This window comes from Lagenorhynchus albirostris, chromosome 14 (assembly GCF_949774975.1).
Source record: "Lagenorhynchus albirostris chromosome 14, mLagAlb1.1, whole genome shotgun sequence".
Classification (NCBI taxonomy): Eukaryota; Metazoa; Chordata; class Mammalia; order Artiodactyla; family Delphinidae; genus Lagenorhynchus; species Lagenorhynchus albirostris.
Window position 1 is genome coordinate 69,040,762 of NC_083108.1, and position 22,491 is coordinate 69,063,252.

The window sequence follows — 22,491 nt, forward strand, 5'->3', positions numbered from 1 at the left end:
TTGTGGTTGCTGTTAACAGCCCAGAAAGACCTCTGACATTTACAAGGTATGACCTTGACTAATTATCTCAGCTCTGTCAAGCCTCAGTTTCCTCATCTGTAAAATGGGATAATAATACTGACTTCACAGGGTTATTATGACGCTTACACGGCATTATGGGTGCTAAGACTCCATGCAAGGGAGACATTTAATAAACATTGGTTCTCTCCTCTTTGCACGAGGCCGCCCTGCCTCTGGAGGAGAATGTGTGAGGCAGGAAGAGAAAGTCCGGAGTCTGAGACACAAACGTAGCTGGAAGTCATCCTGCAGGAGTGAATGCCACTGGCTCACTTTGGACCTGCCCCTGGCCGTTAGCAGCCCACGGCAGTGTCGGCTCACAGCCCATCCCCTTCCGGTTTCTTCCCTGCTTCCGGTCTACCCCCAAAGGCCCCAGGGACCAGGCCCTGAGGCTCCCATTCAGAAGGAAGGAGGGCTCCCCTCCTGAACCCTCCATCACAGGACCACACTCACCAGCTCCATGCACCGCCGGCTGGCCTCGACCTCCCGCTGCACCAGCTCTTCCATGTCCGCCTTCAGCTCCTCCAGGCGCCGCTGGTAATACTGGCTGTTCTCCCTCTGCTGGGACTCGGCCGTGGCTGCCTGTGAGAGCTCCTCACCCATCTTCATCAGGCTGTCCCGAAGCCGGACCACCAGGACCTGCAGCCCGGGCAGAGAGCACACGCCCACCCTGGAGTTAGAAGCCTGGGGCCCGACACAGGATGCTCCAGAAAGAAATCTTTTACTGAGTCTCTGTGCGTTTTTATAAAGTAATCAGGGTAATAATCCTGATTTCTGGTACAAGAATGAAGGAAACATAGAAAATGATAGCTGCTATTCTGAAAGGCAGTGCAGCTTAGTGACAGATGCTGAATTCATGTTCTGGGTTCAAATCCTACCTCTACCTCTTCCTGGCTGTGTGACCTTGGGCGGGTTATTAACCTCTCTGAGAGACAGGATGATGTCCGGGATGCTGTCAGGGTTGAACATGTTAAGTTACGCGGAAGGCTTAGCTTGGTGCCTGGCGCACAGGATGGGCTGGGTAAGGGCTGGGAATTAAGATTTATAGCGACCTTCATTCAGCCCAAGGTTTGTGTGGTGGAGTGGCACGGTGGAAAGGACACTATGCCGGCGGTTCCAAATCCCTTCCCCAACATGGATTCTGGTTTCCCGATTTGTAAAATGAGGAAGTTTGAGCAAATAATCTCCCATAAGCCTGAGCTCTAATATTTCATGACATTTTTCTTTGTGTGTGTGTGGGGGGGGCGGGGGTAGAAATCCACAAGGACACAATGAAACTATGAATAGAGAGAAAAGAGCCGTGAGCATCACCAGTGCTACAGAAAACCAACCCAAGGGCTGTTTTGCAGAATTCATTAGTTGGCCAACAAGTCTGGAACCAATCGATTCTGATGGGTAAATATTCGAGTGATGACATAAAACGCAGCCCACATGAATATTTTAGGTCCCTGCTAAGGACTCTGAGACCCTTTCTGGATCAGAGACTGAATAATGGCCTAAAAGAAAAGCTTTATGATTTGTTTCCTCTTTCCCCTTTCAACTGGAGTTTAGCAACGGTTTCAAAGGGCAACAGGAGGGTCATAAGAAGAGTGGTCCTCCAATTGTGTCCCCAAGGTACCCCATCTCAAGGACCTGGGATTCTACTAAATTCCAATAATGATGGCAGAGGGAAAAGCGAATTTGGAGACAGAATCTGCCATTTAAAGTTACTCTACAGTTGTTTTCTTCTCTGCTATCACTTGACCATGCTAGAATCAAGCAAAAAATGATATGTGATATAGCTCAAATTATGTATTTAGTCATTTAAAAATTAGGAGATCAAAGTTTCATGGTGATCTGCAGAGACGATTATGCCTTGAGGGACCCCTTGAGCAATTCCGAGAAGCACTGAGGGCCAATGCAAAGAATTTTTCTCTGGTCTTCATCCAGAGCAGCCTTCTTAGAGACCAAAAGCCCAACAGGGAAATGGGAGTAAATGTTTCAGAATGAGAAGAGCAGCCTCCCATCGCTCAGACATACCGTCGCCCCCTGGCTGCAGGGAGATTAGAACCTGAGACCAGGATGGAGCGAAGGTCAAGAGTCAATCTCCTCCCGTCACTGACACTACCTGGCTTTATCTTGAATAGCTCGCCTGACCTCTCTGGGGCCATCTTCTCATTCTATCCTGCATGCCCCATGGGGCTGTGATGAACATCATGTGGAATAGCTGATGTGGAAGGTTTTGGCAATGGTGATCTCCTCGGTAAATGTCCCATGCCATTGGTGTACAGAGCTAAATGCAAATACAGTCACTGAACTCCACCCCAGCCCATCCAAGTCTTACCTGTCCTTCAAGGTCCAGCACCAAAGCCACCTCCTCCTATAAGCCTCCCTGATTCCCCAGCCTGAAAGGACCTCCATCCTCCAAACCTCACAGCCCTCTCCTCCTTAGTATGCATATTTACATACATATCTTAGCCACATCTCCTACAAAGCTCTATGCTTCTGGAAAGCAGAATCTATTTAATACATCCGTCTTCCACACACCCAACACAAAGCCTAACACACACTAGGGGCAAAATAAATTTCTGCTCAAAACAAGTGTCGGGTGCATACACGGATGAGTGAGTGGATGGAGATGGGCAGAACTGGATCAATGGATAAAAACATGGACTGACAGAGGGGTCAAGGTCTGTAGGGAAAAAAAAGAATAGAGGAAGAGAAGAAAAAATAGAGAAAGGAAGAAGAACAAATGGAAAAGGGGGATGATGGATGGACCAATGATGGTGGATGGAGATGGAGACAGAGGAGGTGACTAGGCTGAGTGAATGGGGAGCCTGTGGGACAGGAAGGAGGGATGGAGGAAGGGAACTCAGGAGATGGATGAGTGATACAGATCCAGACAAAGGCATATGAGTGGGCAGGTGGATAGAGTTTACGTGAAAGCCCTCATAGCTCTAGGCCTGAGCAATATTTACACGCCAACAAGTACCTCAAATCTCTTGATCTGCACTTTCTGGAACCCCGTCTTGTTCTCCAGGTCACAGATGACCGCCTCCTGCCTGCTGACGATGGCTCGGTCCACGGTGGACTGCTCCAGGTACTCAATGCGCATCTGGGCCACCTGCAGCTAGGGACACACCCAAGAAGGCCACTGACCACGTGGCAGCCCCGAGTCCCAGAATCGGGGGTCCCAGCAAGACCCAGCCCCGGGCCCATCCACGCTGCTCCTTCCCCGCTCAGGTGCACAAGCACGAACTGCTGGATCCCAGCTGAGGACCCCACACGGGGTGCTGCCCCTTCCTGTGCCTTCAGCTTCCAACAGGCCTTCCACTCAGTGCCTCTCTTACCTCTTCCTCCTGCCCTGATGAAGCACCAAGCCAGTCAGTGGACAGCGAGCTTTAGCATCGAGAACACAACCAAGAGCAGGTGTGGGAGCCAAGCACATATTTCGGGGTTCCAAACCTGGCTCCCCACTTTCTAGCTGGGTGTGTCGGGCAAGTCAGTGTCTTCCCTTGAGGCTTGTTTCTTCATTTTTGTGTGTGAAGGAGATCAGTGCCTGGTACACAGCAAGCACCCAGCAAGTGGCCACTCCTGCTGTCATTTTTGTTCCGCTTGCTGTCACTCTGTGCCCAAAGATACTGCTGGAGACTAGGTCACTCTGACAGCCACGCTAAGTGGGCACACGCAATGGTTCTAGAAGAGCTTTGAGAATTTCATGGATGATAGCAACCCACTAGGTAATGAGGGAAATTTAGGGGTGTTTGGAGGAATCATGACTTCAAAGGAAGATGTCACAAAGGATGACCAGACCCTTCTCCTCGGAGCCATTTCTCAGGGGTAGACATCCTGCACGGAATCCCTGATGAGCCTCACTGCGTGGGGCATCTATGGACCCTGAACAAGCATGGGTAGGAGTGTGTGTGTGTGTGTGTCCTCTCTCCCCCTCCCCCCCCGTCTCCCCCTGCTTGGGATTGTCCTCAATCCATCTGTCATGCAACTGACGCTGAGTGAATGAATGAATGACAGTTCCCAGGATCCTCCCCCACAACACGGCGACTCTGAGCACGTACTTGTTCTTGAAGCTTCTGCTTCTCCTTCTTGGCTTCCTCTAGCTGCAGCTGCAGTTCCTGGATCTGCCCAATGTCGGCAGCAGACTGGTAAGACGAAAAATGTCACATTGAGACCACAGGCTTTGCTGGAAGTCCCTTCTCCCCCTGCCCACAGATGTCTACGTGTCACAGAGCATGACAACAGCTGGTTCTAAAGGGCACCTCACATTTTCCCCAGTATCCCTCATCTCGGTGTGCACCCAGTCACTCCCACCACACAGGCCCTTAGCTTCGGTCAACTGTCCAGCGCTTTACTGTACACCCTTGAGAGCCCAGACAGAATGAGCTGGCTGCGGCACCAGGACCAGAATTCTGAGGGAAGAGAACTATTCTAGGTCAGGTAACTGGGATTCTAGACCTGGATACCAGCCTTGGCAAGCCACAGAACCACTCTGTACCTCAGTATCCCCATCTGTAAACTGGGCTGATAGTCTCTGCTGAGACCCTCTACATAGGGTTTGTCCACAGATTAAAATGAGGCAATGGAGAGTAAAAGTCCTTTAAAAATGAGCTGAACCAAACTGTTGAACGCGACTTCCCCAAAGAAAAGAATTCCAGAGGACAGGAGGGCCCCTAGCTTTCTATTTTCCACAGGTATTTATTATTTAAATTATTTATAATGGGCATATGAATCTACTGCTTCTGTAAATGAACAAATAAACTTCCATTCTGAATGAAAGTAAGTGTGATTCACAGTTGCTATTTACCTGTGTAGCACTTATCCCTCCAAGGTCCTAGCACCAGGGAGTGGCCCGACAACAGCACCTTCTCACTGTCCCCACCTACCCCCCCAAGGCCACCAAGGCTTCTTGCAGCGGCAGCCACTACCTGAGCAATGAGGTCCTTGTGCTTCTGCATGAGGTCATTCAGGTCATCCTGGTCCTCCTCGATGTGCTTCAGGAGGTCCGCCCTCTCAAACTGCAGCCGGTACAGCTGCTGGTCCACCTGCGGCGGCAGGACGATGGTGGGTGAGAGAAAGGGGGGTAAAGGGGGACTACAGGGGGCTGATGAAGAGCAAAGGCGGGGCTGGACTTCCCTAGCGGTCCAGCGGTTAAGACTCTCCGCCTCCAACGCAGGTGGCGTGGGTTCAATCCCTGGTCGGGGAACTAAGATCCCACATGCCGTGCAGCCAAACAATTTTTTTAAAAATTAAAAAAGAAATTAAAAAAAAGAACAAAGGGGGACTTGCCTGTGGGTGTGTCAGGTGAGTGACACAGGCAGACCATGGCTGTGTCAATGAATGCTGTGTGTGTGTGTGTGTGTGTGCTGGGCCTGTCTGCGACTGCGTGAATGCAGCATGTGTGTACGTGAATGGATATATGACCGTGTAAGCCTACCTGGGAATCTACATACATAGAGTTTAAGTGTGCATGGTGCATGTGTGTCAGTGATCTCAATAAATATGGCTGAAGTTAAATGTATATCTTACCTATGAGGCCATTTATTTTATATGTGTGTCTGGTGATTCTGTATGTGAGTGTGTACATTCATCCCTGCGTGCGCATGTGTGTGAATGTTTGCGGGCAAGTTCCCCTTGATCTAGCACAAATAAAATCTGGGACAAAAGGGCCAATGGGGATCTTGAGAAAAGCTTTTGCCAATAAATCTCTAGCTCTGTCTAAACTTCGGATCTCACATGTTGCTTATAAATTTGAGCCAACCCTGTACATCCAGACGGGGCACTTAGAAACCCACACCCAATCTTCACCAACATAACAGATCCATAGTATATGTTCATTTGTTCCTGTTCAGTGCTGAGCACACAGCAGGCCCATTACAGATGGCTGGGTCTCTCTTAGGAGTGAGCCCAAGTGGGCCCCCAGGACTACCCTTGGCTCTTAGAAGAAAGGATGTGAAGAAGTAGCCCAACAATGGTGACCAAGTGCTCTCGGGGGTGGTGTGTGTGTGTGTGTGTGTGTGTGTGTGTGTGTACAGTAGGTCTACAATAGATGGCTGGGAGCTGCTTCCAGTGGTGGGCACAGTGTGGGCTCACAATAGATAGCTGTGCTCCCACGTCAGGTGCTGAGCGAACAACAGGCGCGTACTGGAAGCATCCGCATGGGGCTGAGCACACACTGGGTCCACAGCAGGGCTCCTGGCCTCCCTTCGCACAGGTGAGCACCAGCTGACCCCCACGTGTGCCCTTACACCTCTGTAACGCTCAGCTCTGAGTAGGCTGCCTGTGCTCTCGGAGCGTCCAGCACCCAGTAGGTCTACAATGGATGTCTGTACCTCCAAGTACAGTACAGTGAGTGCCCCGGCCCCTCCTCTAATGCTGCGCACGCAGTCGGCCCCCCACCCCGGGAGGGACCGGTACCAGGCTCTTGCTGCGGGTCATGCTCTCCAGCTCGCTGTGCATGTTCTCCAGGTCGGCCGTCAGCGCCTTCTGGGTCTTCAAGGCATCCTCACACTTGGCTTCACTCTGCTGCAGCTGGACCAGGCAGGAGCGGGAGGGGAAAGGGAGAGAGGCCTTGTGACTCTGTCTCCTGGAACGTCCCTCCCCTCCAGCCCAGCCCGGCCCCTCCCAGGCAGAAGAGTACTTTACAGGCGACGCCCCCCTCTTCACAGGTGTTCATCAACCCACAGAGGGGGAAGCAGAGGTGTTTGCAGTAGGGGTAGCTGGGTTCTGAGCCCACTCAAAACTGAACTAGCACTGCCCCACGAAGTAAAGCCAGGCCACCCCCAATTCAGGGCCAGGAGCGAGTCCCCAGTTCCATTCAGCAGATATTCGCTGCCGCCCCTCAGTGCCAGACATGGGGCTTGCACAGAACAGTCAAGGTGGCCCCTGCCCTCCCGTGGGGGAGACAGGCAGGGACCGGGAGTGACAGCGCCTCTGAGGGCACCAGGAAGGGGAGGGTATGGGGACCCCGGAACACAGGATGGGGGCTGGGAAGCCTTCCTGGAGGAGGTGCGCACAGTTCGTTCAGTGGGGACTTGCCAAGTAGACATTTTTAACCAGAGTTGTGAACCCCTTTTAAATGGTAGGCAAAATATTGTGTGTGTGAGCATTTCCTGGTACATGACTTTCACTAGATTCTCGATGGTTAAGAGCCACTGACTCAAAGCTTCTCCTCCTCACTCTCTTTCTCTTCCTTCCGTCCACATGTACACAGCAGGCCTCCTATCCTAGCAAAGTGGGGCCGTGGAGATAGGTACAATGACCTGTGTGGCCCCAGAGACAGACATTCTCCCCCGGAGAGAACACATTCACGCACGAACCCTAAGTTCGTTCTGCGATTGAGTTTCCCCCTGATTTCTGAACCCTAGAATCTCCAAGCAGAAAACCACCTCATAAATCACTGAAGGCAAACACTTGAGGTTCAGAGACGGGTGGCATCTTGTCTGAAGTCACAGAGCTACAGGAGCAAAGACACCACTTGTATCGTCCAGACCAGCTCGCTTTCTCAACTGCCAGGCCACTGTCCCTCCCAAACAGTAAATGACATTAAGGCTGGTGCTAACAGGCGAAAAAGAAAAGCCAACTTGACCCCTACTGAAAGGACATGCACGCAATCTGATCCCCGAGGCCACCCAGTGAAGGGGGGCGCACTGATTTATGAAAGGAAAATGAGGGGGCCAGGGCAAAGGATGCCCCAAGGACAGCTGGCCAAGGCGGGGCTCTGTGGGGAGAGTCCGCCTGGGACCATTTTCATCTTCCAAACTGGGCAGAGAACATCTTCCTCGGAATGTCCAGGAGCTCACCCCAGATGCCAGAAGAAGAGTAACGACACGGGAGGTGGGGAGCAGGCAGGCTGCCGTTCGTTCCAATATCGCCTGTCAGTCCTCCTGGCAGATCTGGGAGGTGTGCACTGCTAATACCCCCATTACGCGGGCTGGGAAACCGAGGCCCCAGCCTCCTCCCGCAGCTTCCCCACACGGCACCCTAATCCCAGCCCCACCCCACTGCCAGCAGCCTCAGCCCACAAAAGCCCCATCTTCAAGGCGCCAAGGAAAGCGTATTTCTGCAGCTGGGCTCCGTGCTGGGCCTGGGAGGAGGGCTCGGTGGCCCGTTTCCCTCAGCGACTGGAAGGGATCAAGACACACTGAGAAAAATGATGTGGAGCAAGGGAGGTGACTGGCGTTGTTAGAGCATAATCGACAGAGGAAATGAGAAGTCAGGCGCAGTCTCATCTTCCCCGCAGGCGACTCCAGGGCCTCTGGGAAGGCCGGGGGCGGTGGGGGGTGGGGTGGGCTGGGGATGGAGGGCTGCCCAAAGCCAGCCCTGGATTCACGCGTAAGTCAGAGGCCTTGCTAAGGAGAGGCATTTAAACTAAGACCTAAATGATGCAAAGGAGACAGCCAGGTAGAGCTTTAAGTGGAAAGGTGCCCTGAGTGGAGGCAACAGCAAGTGCAAAGGTCCTGAGACAGGAACAGGAAGGAACTCGGTGCTGCAGAACAGAAAGACAGCCAGTGGAGCTGGCCAGCTACCCAGAGAAGGCCAGGAGGAGGCGATGCTGAGGAAGCGGATGGGGATCACATCAGTGAGGCCCGTGAGCCAGGACGCAAAGCTTAGCTTTGTCTTTAGTCTGTAGGAGAACCACAGCTGCTCTCTGGGGACCGAGGAGGAGGGTGGCATGATCTCCCTCTGGCTGCTGCGGGGACGAGGGGCTTTGGCGGACAAGAGTAGCAACAGGGCAGCCAGAGAGGAGGCTGCTGTGGTCTTCCAGGAAGAGGGTGGCGGAGGTGCTCCAGTCGGAGAGGAAGGAGAGGAAGCGGAGAGAAATGGAAGGGTCTGCACAGGGCGGTGTGCAAGGAACAAAAGAAATGGGCAGGCAGGAGCAGATGGGCCAGCGTGGGAGAGGATGTCAGATAACTAGTAGTGGAAGGGAGGTGTCCGGCGGGGCCCCGCTGCCAGGCCAAGTTGCTCGGCCCAGGGCCAGGAGGCAGGCGAGAGCCATTGTGAGTAGCTCGACAGGGCAGAGCCGATAGACAACAGCAGTTCCCATCTGCTGAGCGCCCCCTTCAGCTGAAGGAGGGTTTCATCAACATGATGCCGCTGGATCTCTGAGCCTCTGGAGAAAGAAGGCTCTATTTTTATTCCCATTTTACAGATCGTACACCTAGACATGCTCTTTCCTTTCCCCAGTCTCCCTGGAGCAAGCAGGGAGAGGGACGATTTATCCCCAGGCAGAAAGGAGCGCAGAGACAGCATGCAGGCAGTGGAGGGCCTGCCGGCATTAGTCCTAGCTCCCACCGGGCTGGAGAGAGGACTATCTTGGCCCTGATGGTTTGGGCGTGAGTGGCCACACCGGCTACTGTTGCCTGGGGACCATTTCCAGGGCCCTGGGCTCTAGCTGCCTTGCTTCACAATAGCGCCACAACACCTCTAGGAGAAAGGCGCCACCGTGGGGACCAACTGAGCTCGGAGGAAACTGAGGCTCACTCAGGGGAAGCAACTTGCTCACAGGCACACGGCCGGCAGCAGAGGAGCCTGGTTGTTCCAACTCCAGGGCCCAAGCCTTAACCACTGGGCTCCGCTGCCCCCCATGGAAAGCCACTCTCTGGAAAGAGTAACATGGATTAAAATAAAGAGAGAATTCCAACTGCGGAGAAGACAGCCCAGTGCCTTGGTGCTACCCTGGAAGCCACTCAAGCCGTGTCACAGTGACCTGAGCCAGGCGGGGACTGCAGAATGAGAGGTAGACACATCAGGAAGAACGGACAGAACTCGGAGTCTGAACCCACATGGCGGCGCCGAGGAAACACATCGTGACCGGAGCCTTCCAGGGACGCGTGAGTTCATCCCAAAGGGAAGAGGCAGGAAAGCAACCCGTGTGGCAGCTGCTAAGCACCAGGTGCACCACGAGCGGGGCCAGAGCGTGGGCACTGGGGCCGGACCTGGGGGGCTGCCTCTCGAGCCAGCCACCGAACTCACCACGCCTCCGCTTCCTCATCTGTAGAGTGGGGACGGCCACATCCTACCACCCGTGCGGGATAAACCAGTGAAAACGTGAGCGTGCTTCGCACAGCACCTGGCACTGAGAAAACGCCAAAAAAAGCAACGGTGGATGTCGCTGTTGTTTGTCTCCTTCAGCCCTTAACAGCCTCCGAAGTGGGGACTTTTAACCCCGTGTTAGAGGTGAAAGTACCAGAGGCCAAGTGAGCTGTCAAGGTCACAGGGCCAGGGGGAGGCAGGGCCTGGACCACAATCCCAGGGAGGGCTTTTAGGCTTCCTGGCAGACTGGGATGTATGCAGGGAGGGTGCCAACCCCAGAGGCACACAAGTCAAGCAGGCCCAGGTTTTTGCTGGACCTGGGGCTATTGCAGCAACACTAGGAATCCCCCAGCCCGTGGCCTCCGCCGGGCAGGCCCGGGATTGCTGCTGGCGAGCCGTCCTAATGCTGAGCTTTAAAAATTTCCATTTATTACACTTCAGGGAGCAGGAAGAAATACAGGCCATCTCGGGCTGATCTTCCATTATGGTTGACGTGGCGTAAGAATAACTCACTGCACATTATTTCCATATTGGGGCTGTTTGACGTTTTTATGAAGTCAGGTGGCAAATGGTGTCAGGGCTGAGATCAGATCCCTCAGTGGTGCGATGCTGCCGCCGCTGCTCTAACAGTGTCTTCCCGGGAGGAGGTCCGCTGGAGCAGTCAGAGAGCAGCCAGCTGACAAGCGACTCCCCAGGAAGGGTTCTTGGGGTCCCACCTCCAGCCCCGGCAGCCAGCCTGGCTATGAGGATCCCACACCCCTTTCAGCTCCAAGTCACCACCCAGTCCCCATGGACAAGCCCTCCCAGGTTCCAAGCAGACCTCCACAGCATGGGGTGGGGAGTGCTGGGGGAGACAAAGGCCCCCCGGGATCTCCATCCCTCTCCAGACCCAGCGTGGGGCGGGACACACACGGGCTCTCAGTGACACAACTGATTTGATTTTCGTACAAGTTCACGTTCTTCTTTCCTTCCGTATCTTGTTTCTTGCAAAATCAATACAATAACTTGCAAAGTATGTGGGTACAAAGCACCAAAATGCCTTTAACAGCCAGAAACTCATCTCCCCCTCGCACACGTCCGGTCACGCTACCATTCACTCACTAGATCAGCCACCCTTCCCCAGGGGCTGCTGAAAGGCAGGGTGTCATTTCCTCCCCAGCCCCTGAGCCAGGAGCCCTCTACCAGATGGACACCTTTGCGCATGCACGAGGGGTGCTGAAGCTCTGGGGACATGTGGCCTGGGGACATGTGGTGAGGTCCTGACTCTTGGACCAGTGTGGGAGGACACTGAGGGTCCTCAAAGCCTGAGCTCTGGGGGGCAAGACGAGATGAGCGGCATCCAGGCTCGAAGCGCTGCAGCGGCCCGGGGGGCTGCCGTGCACATGGGTTAGGAGCCTGCGCTCTGACACGGTGCCAGGCGTGGCTCTGCCGTCACTCATTTAACCCTGACGACAACATGTGGAACTAGGGTCAATGGCCATTCTTGTTGCTACTGTTGAGGAAACTGAGGGGTAGAGGGGTGAAGTGACTTACCTCAGGTCACCCCGGTACTACGGGGCAGAGCTGGCAAATGGAACCAGGCAGCCTGGCCGCCAGGCTGTTATGCTGCCCTCCCATGACAGCAGTGCCCACCACACGTGTTCCAGAGGGAAAATCTGGTGATGTGACTGCACACGCCTGCTCTCATTTCTTTTGACAGCAGCATCCTATCTTCTCTGCAAAGAATGTCCACCCCCCAAATGTCCACGATGGGGGACATTTGGGGGGTGTGTGGCAGAGAAGATAGGATGCTCCTCCTCCTGAAGCCCGGAGAAGATGCATGCAACTCAGCCTAGCCAGGCAGAGCACCACCTCCTGCTGGCCATAGTAGTTGGTCGTGGGACAACAGCACGACTGACACCAGGATTTTGTCTGTGACTACGGACACAAGATTGGCTCTTTCTGATGCAAGATATAAGCTTGGAGTGTCTGGGGGCCCTCCTGCCACCAAGAAGGAAGAGATTGCCTAAGAATACAAGGTGACATCAAGGTCCTTGAGGCAAGAGACACATTCTTGATGACATGGTTGGAGCACCTAGATCCAGCCAAGCCTGAAGGCAATCACAGCCTCAGAACTTTTGGCCAATAACGTCCCTTTTTCTGCTTGAGCAAATTTGAGCTGGGTTGCTGTTACCCAGAACCCAGATACAGGCTGAGTGAACAAGTGAGACGAGCTGATACACACACAGGGTCAGCCACAGAGTAAACAGTCAGAACTGCGGTGAGGGTGCTTGCTGATGCTCTTCCGTCACAGGCTGGATCAAATCTCCCTCCAAAACCCTGTGACAGAATAACAAACATCTGTTTAGCTATTCTGTGTATGGATCCCTCCTCAGAGGGGGATAAACAGTCCCCCTTCTGGACTGTTCAATGGGGAGCAGAAGGAGGAATGGACTTCTTCAGCACCAACCGTATCAGGCACGGTATAGGCCTTGATGCTTATTATGACCATAGCCCACAACAGCCCTGCAAGGGAGGAATCAGCCTGGGCAGGGGAGTGACCTGCCCAAGGTCAGAGTCAAGTCCATGAGACACTAAACCCAGGCTGTTTCTGGGCCACCACCAGCCCCCTCTGCACACAGTCTTTTTCTATTGCTGAATTCATCTCAGGCGTTCTCTCCCCAGCACCCACCCCCTCTCATTCAGTGGGAGGGCGATTGAGATTCCCAGCACACAGACAGCAACTACAAACCAATGAATAGCATTACTCTCCTATGCAATGCCATCTGCCCGCTTTAAATACCTGGGTAAAATGTTTGCTCTGGACTTATTAAGCTACGAGATGAGTAGGCTCGACACACGGAATGAGGTGGGGAAAGAGGGAAAATTCTGATATTTCAGCAGAGCGGTTAGAACCTGGATTTCTGGGTCTGATTGAACAACTCCGAAGATTTAAAAATACCACATTGCAAACGCCACAGGGAAGTGCTCTAAGAAATGGTGGCTTTGGCAGGCTGATCTCAACACATCCCAGGCCTCGACATCCCATCAGTGCACTTGGAAGAGTCAACCTTCAGCAGGAAGGCTTTCCCTGAAGGGAATCACCAATATCTCAAACTACAGACAGCCCTGATAGGGAACAAATTTAGTAAATGCAACATATTAAAAATGTCAGGTCAGGCCCACCAATGGTCTCTCCAACTCAGAAGTTTGATGACAGTGGCCTCAAGGGAAAATGCCTCAGACTATATGGTGATTACTCTCTGTGTCCTTGATCTCCAACTATTTGGGCATATACTAAACATTCCATGATTTTCCTTACGTTGTGCTAGACAACCGTCGCTTATGGATGCACTGAAATGCCTTCTGAGGATTTACCGTTTCTATCATCTTCATCTTCAGAGCAACAATCATCATGATGAGCAGTGGAAGAATAACTGCTTTCTGTGGATGCTGACCACGTGTCTGTTCACTTGCAACATGTACCGCGTCTATGAAGTACACAGTTTCATCTTCATTTTATCGACGAGGAAACGGAGGCTCAGAGAGGTCAGTTAATTTGTCAAGGTCACACAGCTATTAAACGGTGACCGGAGCCAGGACACGAACTGAGGTCTCTTTTAAACGCATGGCTTTTCCTTGTAAGCCCTGTGGCGTGTGCTTACCACCTGCTGAGTAAAGCAGGTCTCCTTTTACTTGTTTTAAGTCTGTTTCTTTGAGGGTTTAGGAGTCCTTTCTAATTTTGTATCATAGGATCTAAGGACGGCACAGGTCCTACATGATAGAACAGACTTCAAGAATTTCCTTCCTGACTTCCCTCTGGTGACAATGGATTTGTAACACACAGGTGCTCTCCAAAGAGAGAAAGAAAAAAAAAAAACAAAACACCTGGAAAAGCAGGATAAAATACTCAAAAAAGGTTCTCCCTGCCCCCATCCTATTCACGGCCCCCTCCTTTTAAAATTATATTCCAGCTCTCCTCTAAATAATTAGTACAACGTCTGAGGGTCTCCACGTCTGTCTTCCCGCTGGACAGCGGGCTCTGGAGGGCCACTGGGTCTTGCTCACCTCTGCGGGCCCACACAGTAGGGACGCCACACCCACGTGCTGAGGCAAGGCCGCAAGGGCAGCTCAGCGCATCACTGAGCTGGCCCCTGTCAGCGGGGCTGCCCACCACCCCCGGCAGCTCACAGGAGCCCCGAATGCCCCTCGGGAGGCCACCCACTGCCTGGCTGCCCCCGGCTCCTCCCAAGCACAGATCTCTGACCCCGATGCCAGCAGGTGTCCAGAGAGAGGCTCCATGGGAAGGACAAGGGGCGGGGGCAGGACCCTGCCTGTAGGAGCAGATGAGCTGGATGGGGAGAGCAACCACAGACACGTTCAGCAAACCCCGGGGCCCCGAGCAGGGCCCTTTCTGTAAAGCTGGAAGGAAGTCTGTCCAGGTTACACGGGGGCAACCCAGTCAAGGCCCAGCTTCCGGGTGGGCAGGGCAGAGGGTGTTCTCATGAGACTTCCCTTTAATAAAAGGGTTCTTTTGCACACACAAAAATACACACATATTTGAAAAGCACCAGGAGAGATTAAGTCTTCCTTCCTCACTTTACAAAAGAAAGCTCTGAAGCCACCCACCCTCCCCACCTGCTTGAGGCAGTGCACACTGGGGAGGGGCTGGATGGCCTCCAGGGGTACACGCTACGGAAATGCACACACGTGTGCCTCCCCCATGTAAGAGAGCGTGGGGAAACGTTCATAGCAGCTCTATTCCTAACAACCAAAATCTAGATGACTTATTTGTCCGTCAATAGCAAAGTGGCTAAACTGTGATACAGTCTCATACACCAGCAAGGAGAATGAAGCAGCTACGACATATGGTAACATCAGCAGGTCTCGTCTATATCAATGGAACAAAGAAAACTAGACACAACGCGAGAACAGGCGGAGGATGGGACCTCAGCCAAGGGGTAACATGAGCGGATGAGTGACCGAGGAACAGCTTTTAAATGCGCATCTGGTTCACTGGCTTCTCCCCTAAGCCTACGGGTACCTTTCGACAACAGGTCTTACGGAGAGGCCCAAACTACTTAGGGCTTGAGGCGCTGGCTCTACGGTGACCAGCTCACCCCCGTTTGCCTGGGACTTTTTTGGTTTTAAAATCAGAAGTCCCGTGTCCCGGGAACACGCTCAGACCCACACAAATCCAAATGGCTCTGAAGTGAAAAACACGTAGCTTCAGATTCCAGGGCACCCAGATGGAGGAACCTTCCAGCACACAGCTGGCCTGAATTCTCCCAAAATGCCAGCGTCATAAAATACAAAGCCAGACTGAGGCTCTATGGACGGTATCACGAAACTGAGCACAGGCTGTTAACACGTTCTAGGTTGGATCCTGAACAGGGAGAAAAACTGTTACAAAGAACATCAGTAAAACAACAGGCAGAATTGGAATAGTAAGCAGATAAGGTCAGGGGTCAGCAAACTTCTCCTTCAAGGACAAGCCAGACAATATTTTAGGCCGTGCAGGCCGAGAGGCGAAACTGAAGTATACGTGCAGGTACTTATCTAACTGTAAATGTAGCCGTTTGAAAACGAAAACCATTCTTAGTTCTCAGGCTGCAATAAGAAAAACAAAAACAAGACAACAAAGAAAAAACGGGCAGCCTGGGCTGGATTTGGCCTGTGAGCCATAGTTCACTAACCCCTGCATTAGAAAACAGTATTTTATCAATGTTAAAATTTCCGATTTTGATTAGGGTAAAGGGACCTCATGTCTGTAACTTGTTTTCAAATAATTCAGAGAACGTGATTTAGTGAGAAAATGATAAAGCAAATGTGGCAAAATGTTAAAAAGTGAGGGCTCTGGGTGAAGGATCCAGAGAAGTCCTTTGAATTATTTTTGTCATTTTTTGGTAAATTTGAAATTCTTTCAAAGCACATTATTTAAAATACATCCCAGTTGCCCCCCAAACTCTGTGACTTTGGGCAGGATTCTCACACGCTGAGCTTCCTCCCACATAAAATGGGCCTAATACCAGCTGCCTCCTAGGGAGACTCACCCCAGCCCATGGGGCCCTATTCGCGCACAGAGCACTGCTGTGTGCAGACACGCTTCTGCACTCTGGCCCCAGAGAGGAAAGGCCCCTCTACTCATGGAGCTCACTGCATTCAAGTGGGCTGGGGGCATCACATTCGGTCATGACCTCTAAGTGCTTGGCCCTGTGCCGGGCACGGTGTAGACCACGGATGCTTGCCATCCATGTTCCCGTGGTTATGACTACCCTGGTGGGTGGCCAGGCTGCTCTGGGGGCCTGGCACTCCACAGCTAAATAGTACCAGGCCCTCTGGGAGAGACGCATGGACGGTGCTCCCCGTCTGCAACGAAAGCAGCCTTTCCCCACATCATTCATCACAGCCTTGGAAATGTCAGCGTTTGTGGGGTGAACAGGCTCCTGATAATCATGTTTTTAACCAATTACAATTTGGACTTTATCTCCTCTGACAGGAGGTTACGTTAATATTGAATCAATTCACTCCAACACAATCTTTTGTTAGAAAAGTCTCTTCAAATAAAACATCCAGGCCACCTGTCCTGTGGTTCCGGGCTGGAGAGAAGTGTTCCCTAAGCGCTCGCTCACACGAAAGACTCCTGTCAGGATCGTCCTCCCAGAGCTTGCTGGTTACCTTCAACGTCTCATGGAAGCGCGGGTGACACCTGGTGACCACCATCCTGATTAAGGGCACTGGGGATCCTCAGTCGTCTGCGCGCTAGCAGGGACCACTGGGGGTTCACTGTGTGAATATGCACCAGGCCTAACGGCCCACCTGAGGGACACGGAAGCCGAGCTGGAATCCCCCAGTGGAGGGGCCTACAGGAACACTGGGGCTTCCAGACGGGCTGGGAGAGCCCAGAGTGGGCAGCAGGCCAACAGGAGGTAAACTGGTAGTTCGGGGTGCTGGTTATCATACTGCCAGGGGTTGAAGTCAGACTCTGCAGGTTCCAGTCCCACCTCAATCTCTTCTCACCTTTCTGTGACTCAAGCAAAGAGGTAACTGTGGCAGAATGATCTGGACTGTCCTGGGGGAAGCCCAGGAGCTCGTGAGAGAAAGGAGCTGGGCCCCTCCCCCAGACCCTGGAGGTCAGAGATGGCTCCTAGAGACGAGGCCCAAACCCAAGTTCGGAGGATGACTAGATGCCCGTCAGGCAAAGAGGTTTCAGCGGGAGAAGCGAGTGTCCGGCAGAAGGCATGGCTTGGTGTGGGGACCCCAAGACGGTCTAAGCTGCTGGTCAGAGGTGACGGGAAGGTAGGAGCTGGACTGTGCATCTTTAAAGGTCACGTTGAGGCTCGTGGACTGTACTCTGAGGGCAATGGGGAGCCGCTAGTGGATCCCGAATGCAAAGAACCATGACTGTATTTATATTTTAAAAATCTCTCTCCAAAGATCAGGGGGCAGAAAGATTGCTCGGACAAGACCAAGGCCAGCAGACCTGAGAGAGTTCCAAAAGAGAGGTGCAGGTGGTGTGTGATGAGAGGGGAGGAGCGAGGAGGGGCTAGATCCCAGAGCTCTTCAGGGGGACAATGGCCGAGACTCAGCAACGGCTCTGTCCTCAGGAGGAAGGGGGAACACGGCCCCCCGGCATGAATTAAGTAAACAACTGAAGAGCTCAGTGCAAACTCTTCTCCATTTAACAAAACAAAACAAAAAAAGCAAATAACAGAGTTCCTTTTGGGAGGAGGCAAAGGTCAAGGCGTGAATCAAATTTAAACAAAAAGCCGTCACTGCCCGGGAGCAGACACAACCTTCCACTTTCTCCTCGGAGCCAGGTGCAGGCATCTGCTGCTCACAGATGTTATTTATGCACAGCGATTATCTCAATGATATATCTTGCTTCTGTCTCCAGATTAGTCTGTTTCCAGTGGAAGCATTCCACGGGAATTAATTAGTACTTGCTCCTGAAGAACAGGTGTCATTAGACCCACCCCACACATGGCCTCGTCTACCTGTCCACGAGGTCTTGTGAAATCCTGGGCCCAGGATCCAAAGTCTTCCACCAGCTGACTCCGGGGGGTGGGACGCAGGGGCCAGCTCTACATTTAAAAATCATTGTCTTGTAGTTTTCAATTTAGAGAATTCCTTTGAATCCAGGGTCTAGGGTTCTTTATACCAGCCCAATAGCTGGGAATATCAGGCTCTTTTTTTTTAGGTAAGAAAAAGGAGTCTCTGAAAGGCAGGGTGACTTGCTCAGAATCGTACAACTAATTAAGTAGCAGAGGCAGGATCTGAACTCACAAGGTGTGTGTCTTTCCTCCAGGAGTCTTCCATGTTTTATCCCATAGTCTTTAGCCTCAGGTGTTAGCTGAGACGGAGCCAAGTATCCCAATGGAGGGAAACTGGGCAGAAAGGGCCAAATCATCTTGTTGGGATTCTAGACGGTAGGGCAATGGGCAGAGGGGAATGCCTGTCCACCGGGAGGAAGGCAGGGGCTCTGGGAGATGCTCGGCCTAGGGGGACCCTCCCATGCGTCTGGCTGAGCCCGGCATGCCACACATCACTGCTTCAGTTGGGCCTAGAATCCTGCTGGGTTTTTTGGTTTGTTTTGCGGTACGCGGGCCTCTCACTGTTGTGGCCTCTCCCGTTGCGGAGCACAGGGTCCGGACGCGCAGGCTCAGCGGCCATGGCTCACGGGCCCAGCCGCTCCACAGCATGTGGGATCTTCCCGGACAGGGGCACGAACCCGCGTCCCCTGCACCGGCAGGCGGACTCTCAACCACTGCGCCACCAGGGGAGCCCCTGCCGTTTTTTTTTTACAAGCACTTCTGACCGTGCCCTTCCCTGCTCTGTAGCTCTCTATGGCTCCCTATCACCTTTGGGATAAAACCCAAACTCCTTAGTTGCGCTCACTAAACCGTTCACGAGCTGACTCTAGCCTCGCTGACCGACATTACCCTCCCTGCCCTTCCTCGGGGAACGCTGCACACCAGCCACACTGGGCCAAGCGTTAGATGCTCCCTGTCTCCTCCCGCCCCCGCCCTGGTGCTCCCTCCCACAATGCCCATGTGCATCTCACCCAGCCAGCCATTCGTTCCCACCTTTAAGCAGACAGCTGAAGCCACCAGCTCCTCTCCCACAGCTAAATCAAGGGCATCCCCTTCACCTAAACCCCAACATTCCGCCAGGAAAGATCTCATCACCCTGCTGGCCACAGTCTGCTCCTAGGTCAGCCTCTTGCCTAGACTGGGAGCCCCTCTCGGGAAGGGTTCTTCCTTATCCCCGCAGCCTGCCCTCGAATTTGTCCCGAGTGGACACCTTATCAGGATCTGCTGAACGCACACAATTCACTAACAGGTGCTTTCAAACGCATTCCCTCATCTTTGCCCTCAGAGAGAAAACCTTTCTCTAGGTTACCAGGCACCATGATTAGCGAGCTGTAGAGGCTGCAGAGGGTGTTCAAGCTTCTCAAGCCTTCGGGGGCTAGACCTCATCGCCCCCGACCCCCACAGGCGCCTGGGACACGAGGCGATGACGACGCTCCGCTTCGGGACAAGGGCTCACGGAGGTCCTGTCACACGGCGAAGGTCATGACATTAGCAAGTGCAGGATCCAGTTCTCCTGACTCAATATTTAATGAATTGTAAAACTGGTTGAACTAGGCTCTGTCATACTAATATAACCTCACCATCAGTTTTCTCATCTGCAAAATGGGCCTATGCCATGGAACTTGAAAGTGTGTTTTGAGGGGTAAACGAGGCCCATGATTCCCAGATGGTGGTCCTAAGACCAGCACTGGAATCCCCTCATGTGACTGTTGAAAATGTAGGTCCTGGGTTTTCCCTGGTGGCGCAGTGGTTAAGAATTCGCCTGCCGATGCAGGGAACACGGGTTCAAGCCCTGGTCTGGGAAGATCCCACATGCTGCGGAGCAACTAAGCCCGTGCGCTACAGCTACTGAGCCTGTGCTCTAGAGCCTGCAAGCCGCAACTACGGAGCCCACGTACCGTAACTACTGAAACAAGAGAAGCCACCGCAATGAGAAGCCCATGCACCGTAACGAAGAGTAGCCCCTGCTCGCCACAACTAGAGAAAGCCCACACGCAGCCATGAAGACCCAACACAGCCAAAATTAAATTAATTAATTAAAAAAAAATGTAGATCCTGGGTCTCAATGGGAAGAAAAAACGAGGAGGGGGGCCTGTAAATCTGTGATTTTTAAACAGCACTTAAGTTATCGGATGTGCAGCCAAGTTCGGGGACCCCAAGAATTCCAAGGAAAAGCCTGATACATAGTAGGTGGTTGAAAAATGTTAACATCGTGGGTACAGAACTGTCAGCGCTGGCGGCATTAAGACATACGCTGCTGTGTGCTGTTGGGTAAATTACTCAACCTCTCAGAGCCTGTTTCCTTATTAGTAAAATGGGTCAAAAATAGCAATGGCCACCTCCTAGGGTTCTGGTGAGGATGATCTAAGTCACGTACTTCCAGCCGCCACGCCGACCAGCTAGCAGTCCTGTCAGCTCCAAGCCAGCCCCCACTTTGTCTCCTCTCACCATCCCCACAACCATTTAACCCAGGAGACCCTCTCCTCCAGCCTAGAGGGGTACTCTAGCCTCCTAACGGCATGCACTCATCCCTCCTCAATCCCTTCCCCACACAGAGGAGCGATCCTCTGAATCCGATTATGTCACGCTCTGCTCAAAACGTCCCGACGGCGTCTCATCACCCCGGGAATAAAATCCAAACCTCCCAGGCCCCGCACGTTCTGGTCTCTGCCTGCTTCTCCTTCTCCCAGGGGAGTTTAGCTGATCACCCAAGCTAAACGAGACCCCTTGCAATTCCCTATTCCCTTTATTATTTATAATAACCCCACTTATTTCCTTTACTACCTGAATTAAGGTGTGGGATATTTCTGTTTATTTGTATCATTGTTTGCTTGTCCTCTTTTCCAGCAGACGTCAGTTTCAAAGGGAGAGGACCATGCCTGTCTTACTAACCGTAATATACTTAGACCTAGCACATCGCCTGACACTCAGTAGGTGCTGCATAAATACTGAATGAAGGAATGAATGGGATAGTCCAGCACCATACCCAGCAATGAAGACACAGCCGGCAGCAAAGTTAGCTCCCTCTCCCTTCCCCCCTCCCGGCTGCTCTCCCTGCCTCTGTCCCTGGAGGCTTCAGGTAAAGGACAAATGCCGTACATGGGAGAGGAGACAGCAATGCCCAATGTCATCGCTACTTTATTTGATTAGCTCTGACTCTGGCAGGCGGGACACGTGTGCTGGGAGCCAAAGCAACTGTACCCTGACCTCTGGTCCACACGATCCCATCCTTATAACAATTTCCATGACAACAGCAACAGAAAGCCAAGGCTGTGAATTCTCTTTGATAGGAACCGGATGCAGAGATGGGGAAGAAGGACTTTCAAAAGAATGAAGCTCTTTGATTCAGCTCAAGGCGCCTTCACTAAATACCACTATTTTCCAAGAACACACACTTTAACCCTGCAGAGGGAGATTTCTCATGAATAATAAAGAAAGAAAAATGAAAAGAGGAACAAACAAAACCACTGTGGTTCCTTTTCAAGAACATTCACCTACGGAGAGAGGGGGACTTGGATGGCATCAGGAATATTTTGATGAAAGACAGGCAGAATACAGGGCCTCCTGCCAAGGGGGCCGCATGAACCCAAGATGCCTGAGTGGTGGCTGAGTGCTCAGACATCCTGACTGCCTGACAGAGGAGGCTCAGGGTTCTCCATCCACCTGGTCGGTCAGACAGACAGGAAGACGCAGGGTGAGGCAAAAGAGCTCCCAGATTCTGCAGTTAGAATCACGAGCCCTGGATTTGAATCCCAACCCTGCCACCTACCTGCCGTGTTACCCTGGGTGCATTGCTTCCCACCTGCAGACAGAACTTTCCCATCTGTTAAATGGGCACAATATCATTTGCTCTCCCCCAGGGGTACCACGAGGACTGAGGGAGGGGACACATTCAAGCACAAGTGATTCTAATGTTCTGACATGGCCATGAAATGAGTGACCAACTGTCCTGGTGTCCCTGGGGCTGAGGGCTTGCCCGGGACATGGGACTTTTAGCACTAAACCAGGACGGTCTGAGCCCATCATGTTTCCTGAGGTGCTCAGCTCCCTCCTGGCCTCACCTCTCATCCGCCTCCCGTTCTTCTCTGAGGCAGCCAGGGATGGTGGGGCCTGAAGACCTGGGTTTGAATCCCGACTCTGTCCCTCTAGCTGTGGGACTCTGGGTGAGTCACCTCTCTCGTCAATGGAGATGCTGATCCTCATGTGGGATCTGCATTATCAGCACTATCTGTTTCATATCCAGCCCCGCTGGTCCCCACGCACGCACGCACGCACGCACACAGGCACGCAGGCGTGCTGCACTCAGCCATTCTGCCCCAGGGCCCTGATCTGCCCA

The 22,491-nt window shown here is 52.7% G+C and overlaps 1 protein-coding gene across 2 annotated transcripts in view; it reads right to left on the minus strand.

Annotated features, from left to right (window-relative positions):
- MYO18B (myosin XVIIIB) overlaps positions 1-22,491 on the minus strand; it is a 235,791-nt gene that overhangs the window by 62,191 nt on the left and 151,109 nt on the right. For both annotated transcript variants that reach the window (XM_060122034.1, XM_060122033.1), the window contains 5 exons: positions 6,466-6,579; positions 4,977-5,093; positions 4,110-4,193; positions 3,029-3,166; positions 511-696 (listed from right to left, as the gene is read on the minus strand). In XM_060122034.1, the coding sequence (XP_059978017.1) occupies positions 511-696; positions 3,029-3,166; positions 4,110-4,193; positions 4,977-5,093; positions 6,466-6,579 (639 nt within the window). The remainder of the gene's footprint in view (positions 1-510; positions 697-3,028; positions 3,167-4,109; positions 4,194-4,976; positions 5,094-6,465; positions 6,580-22,491) is intronic.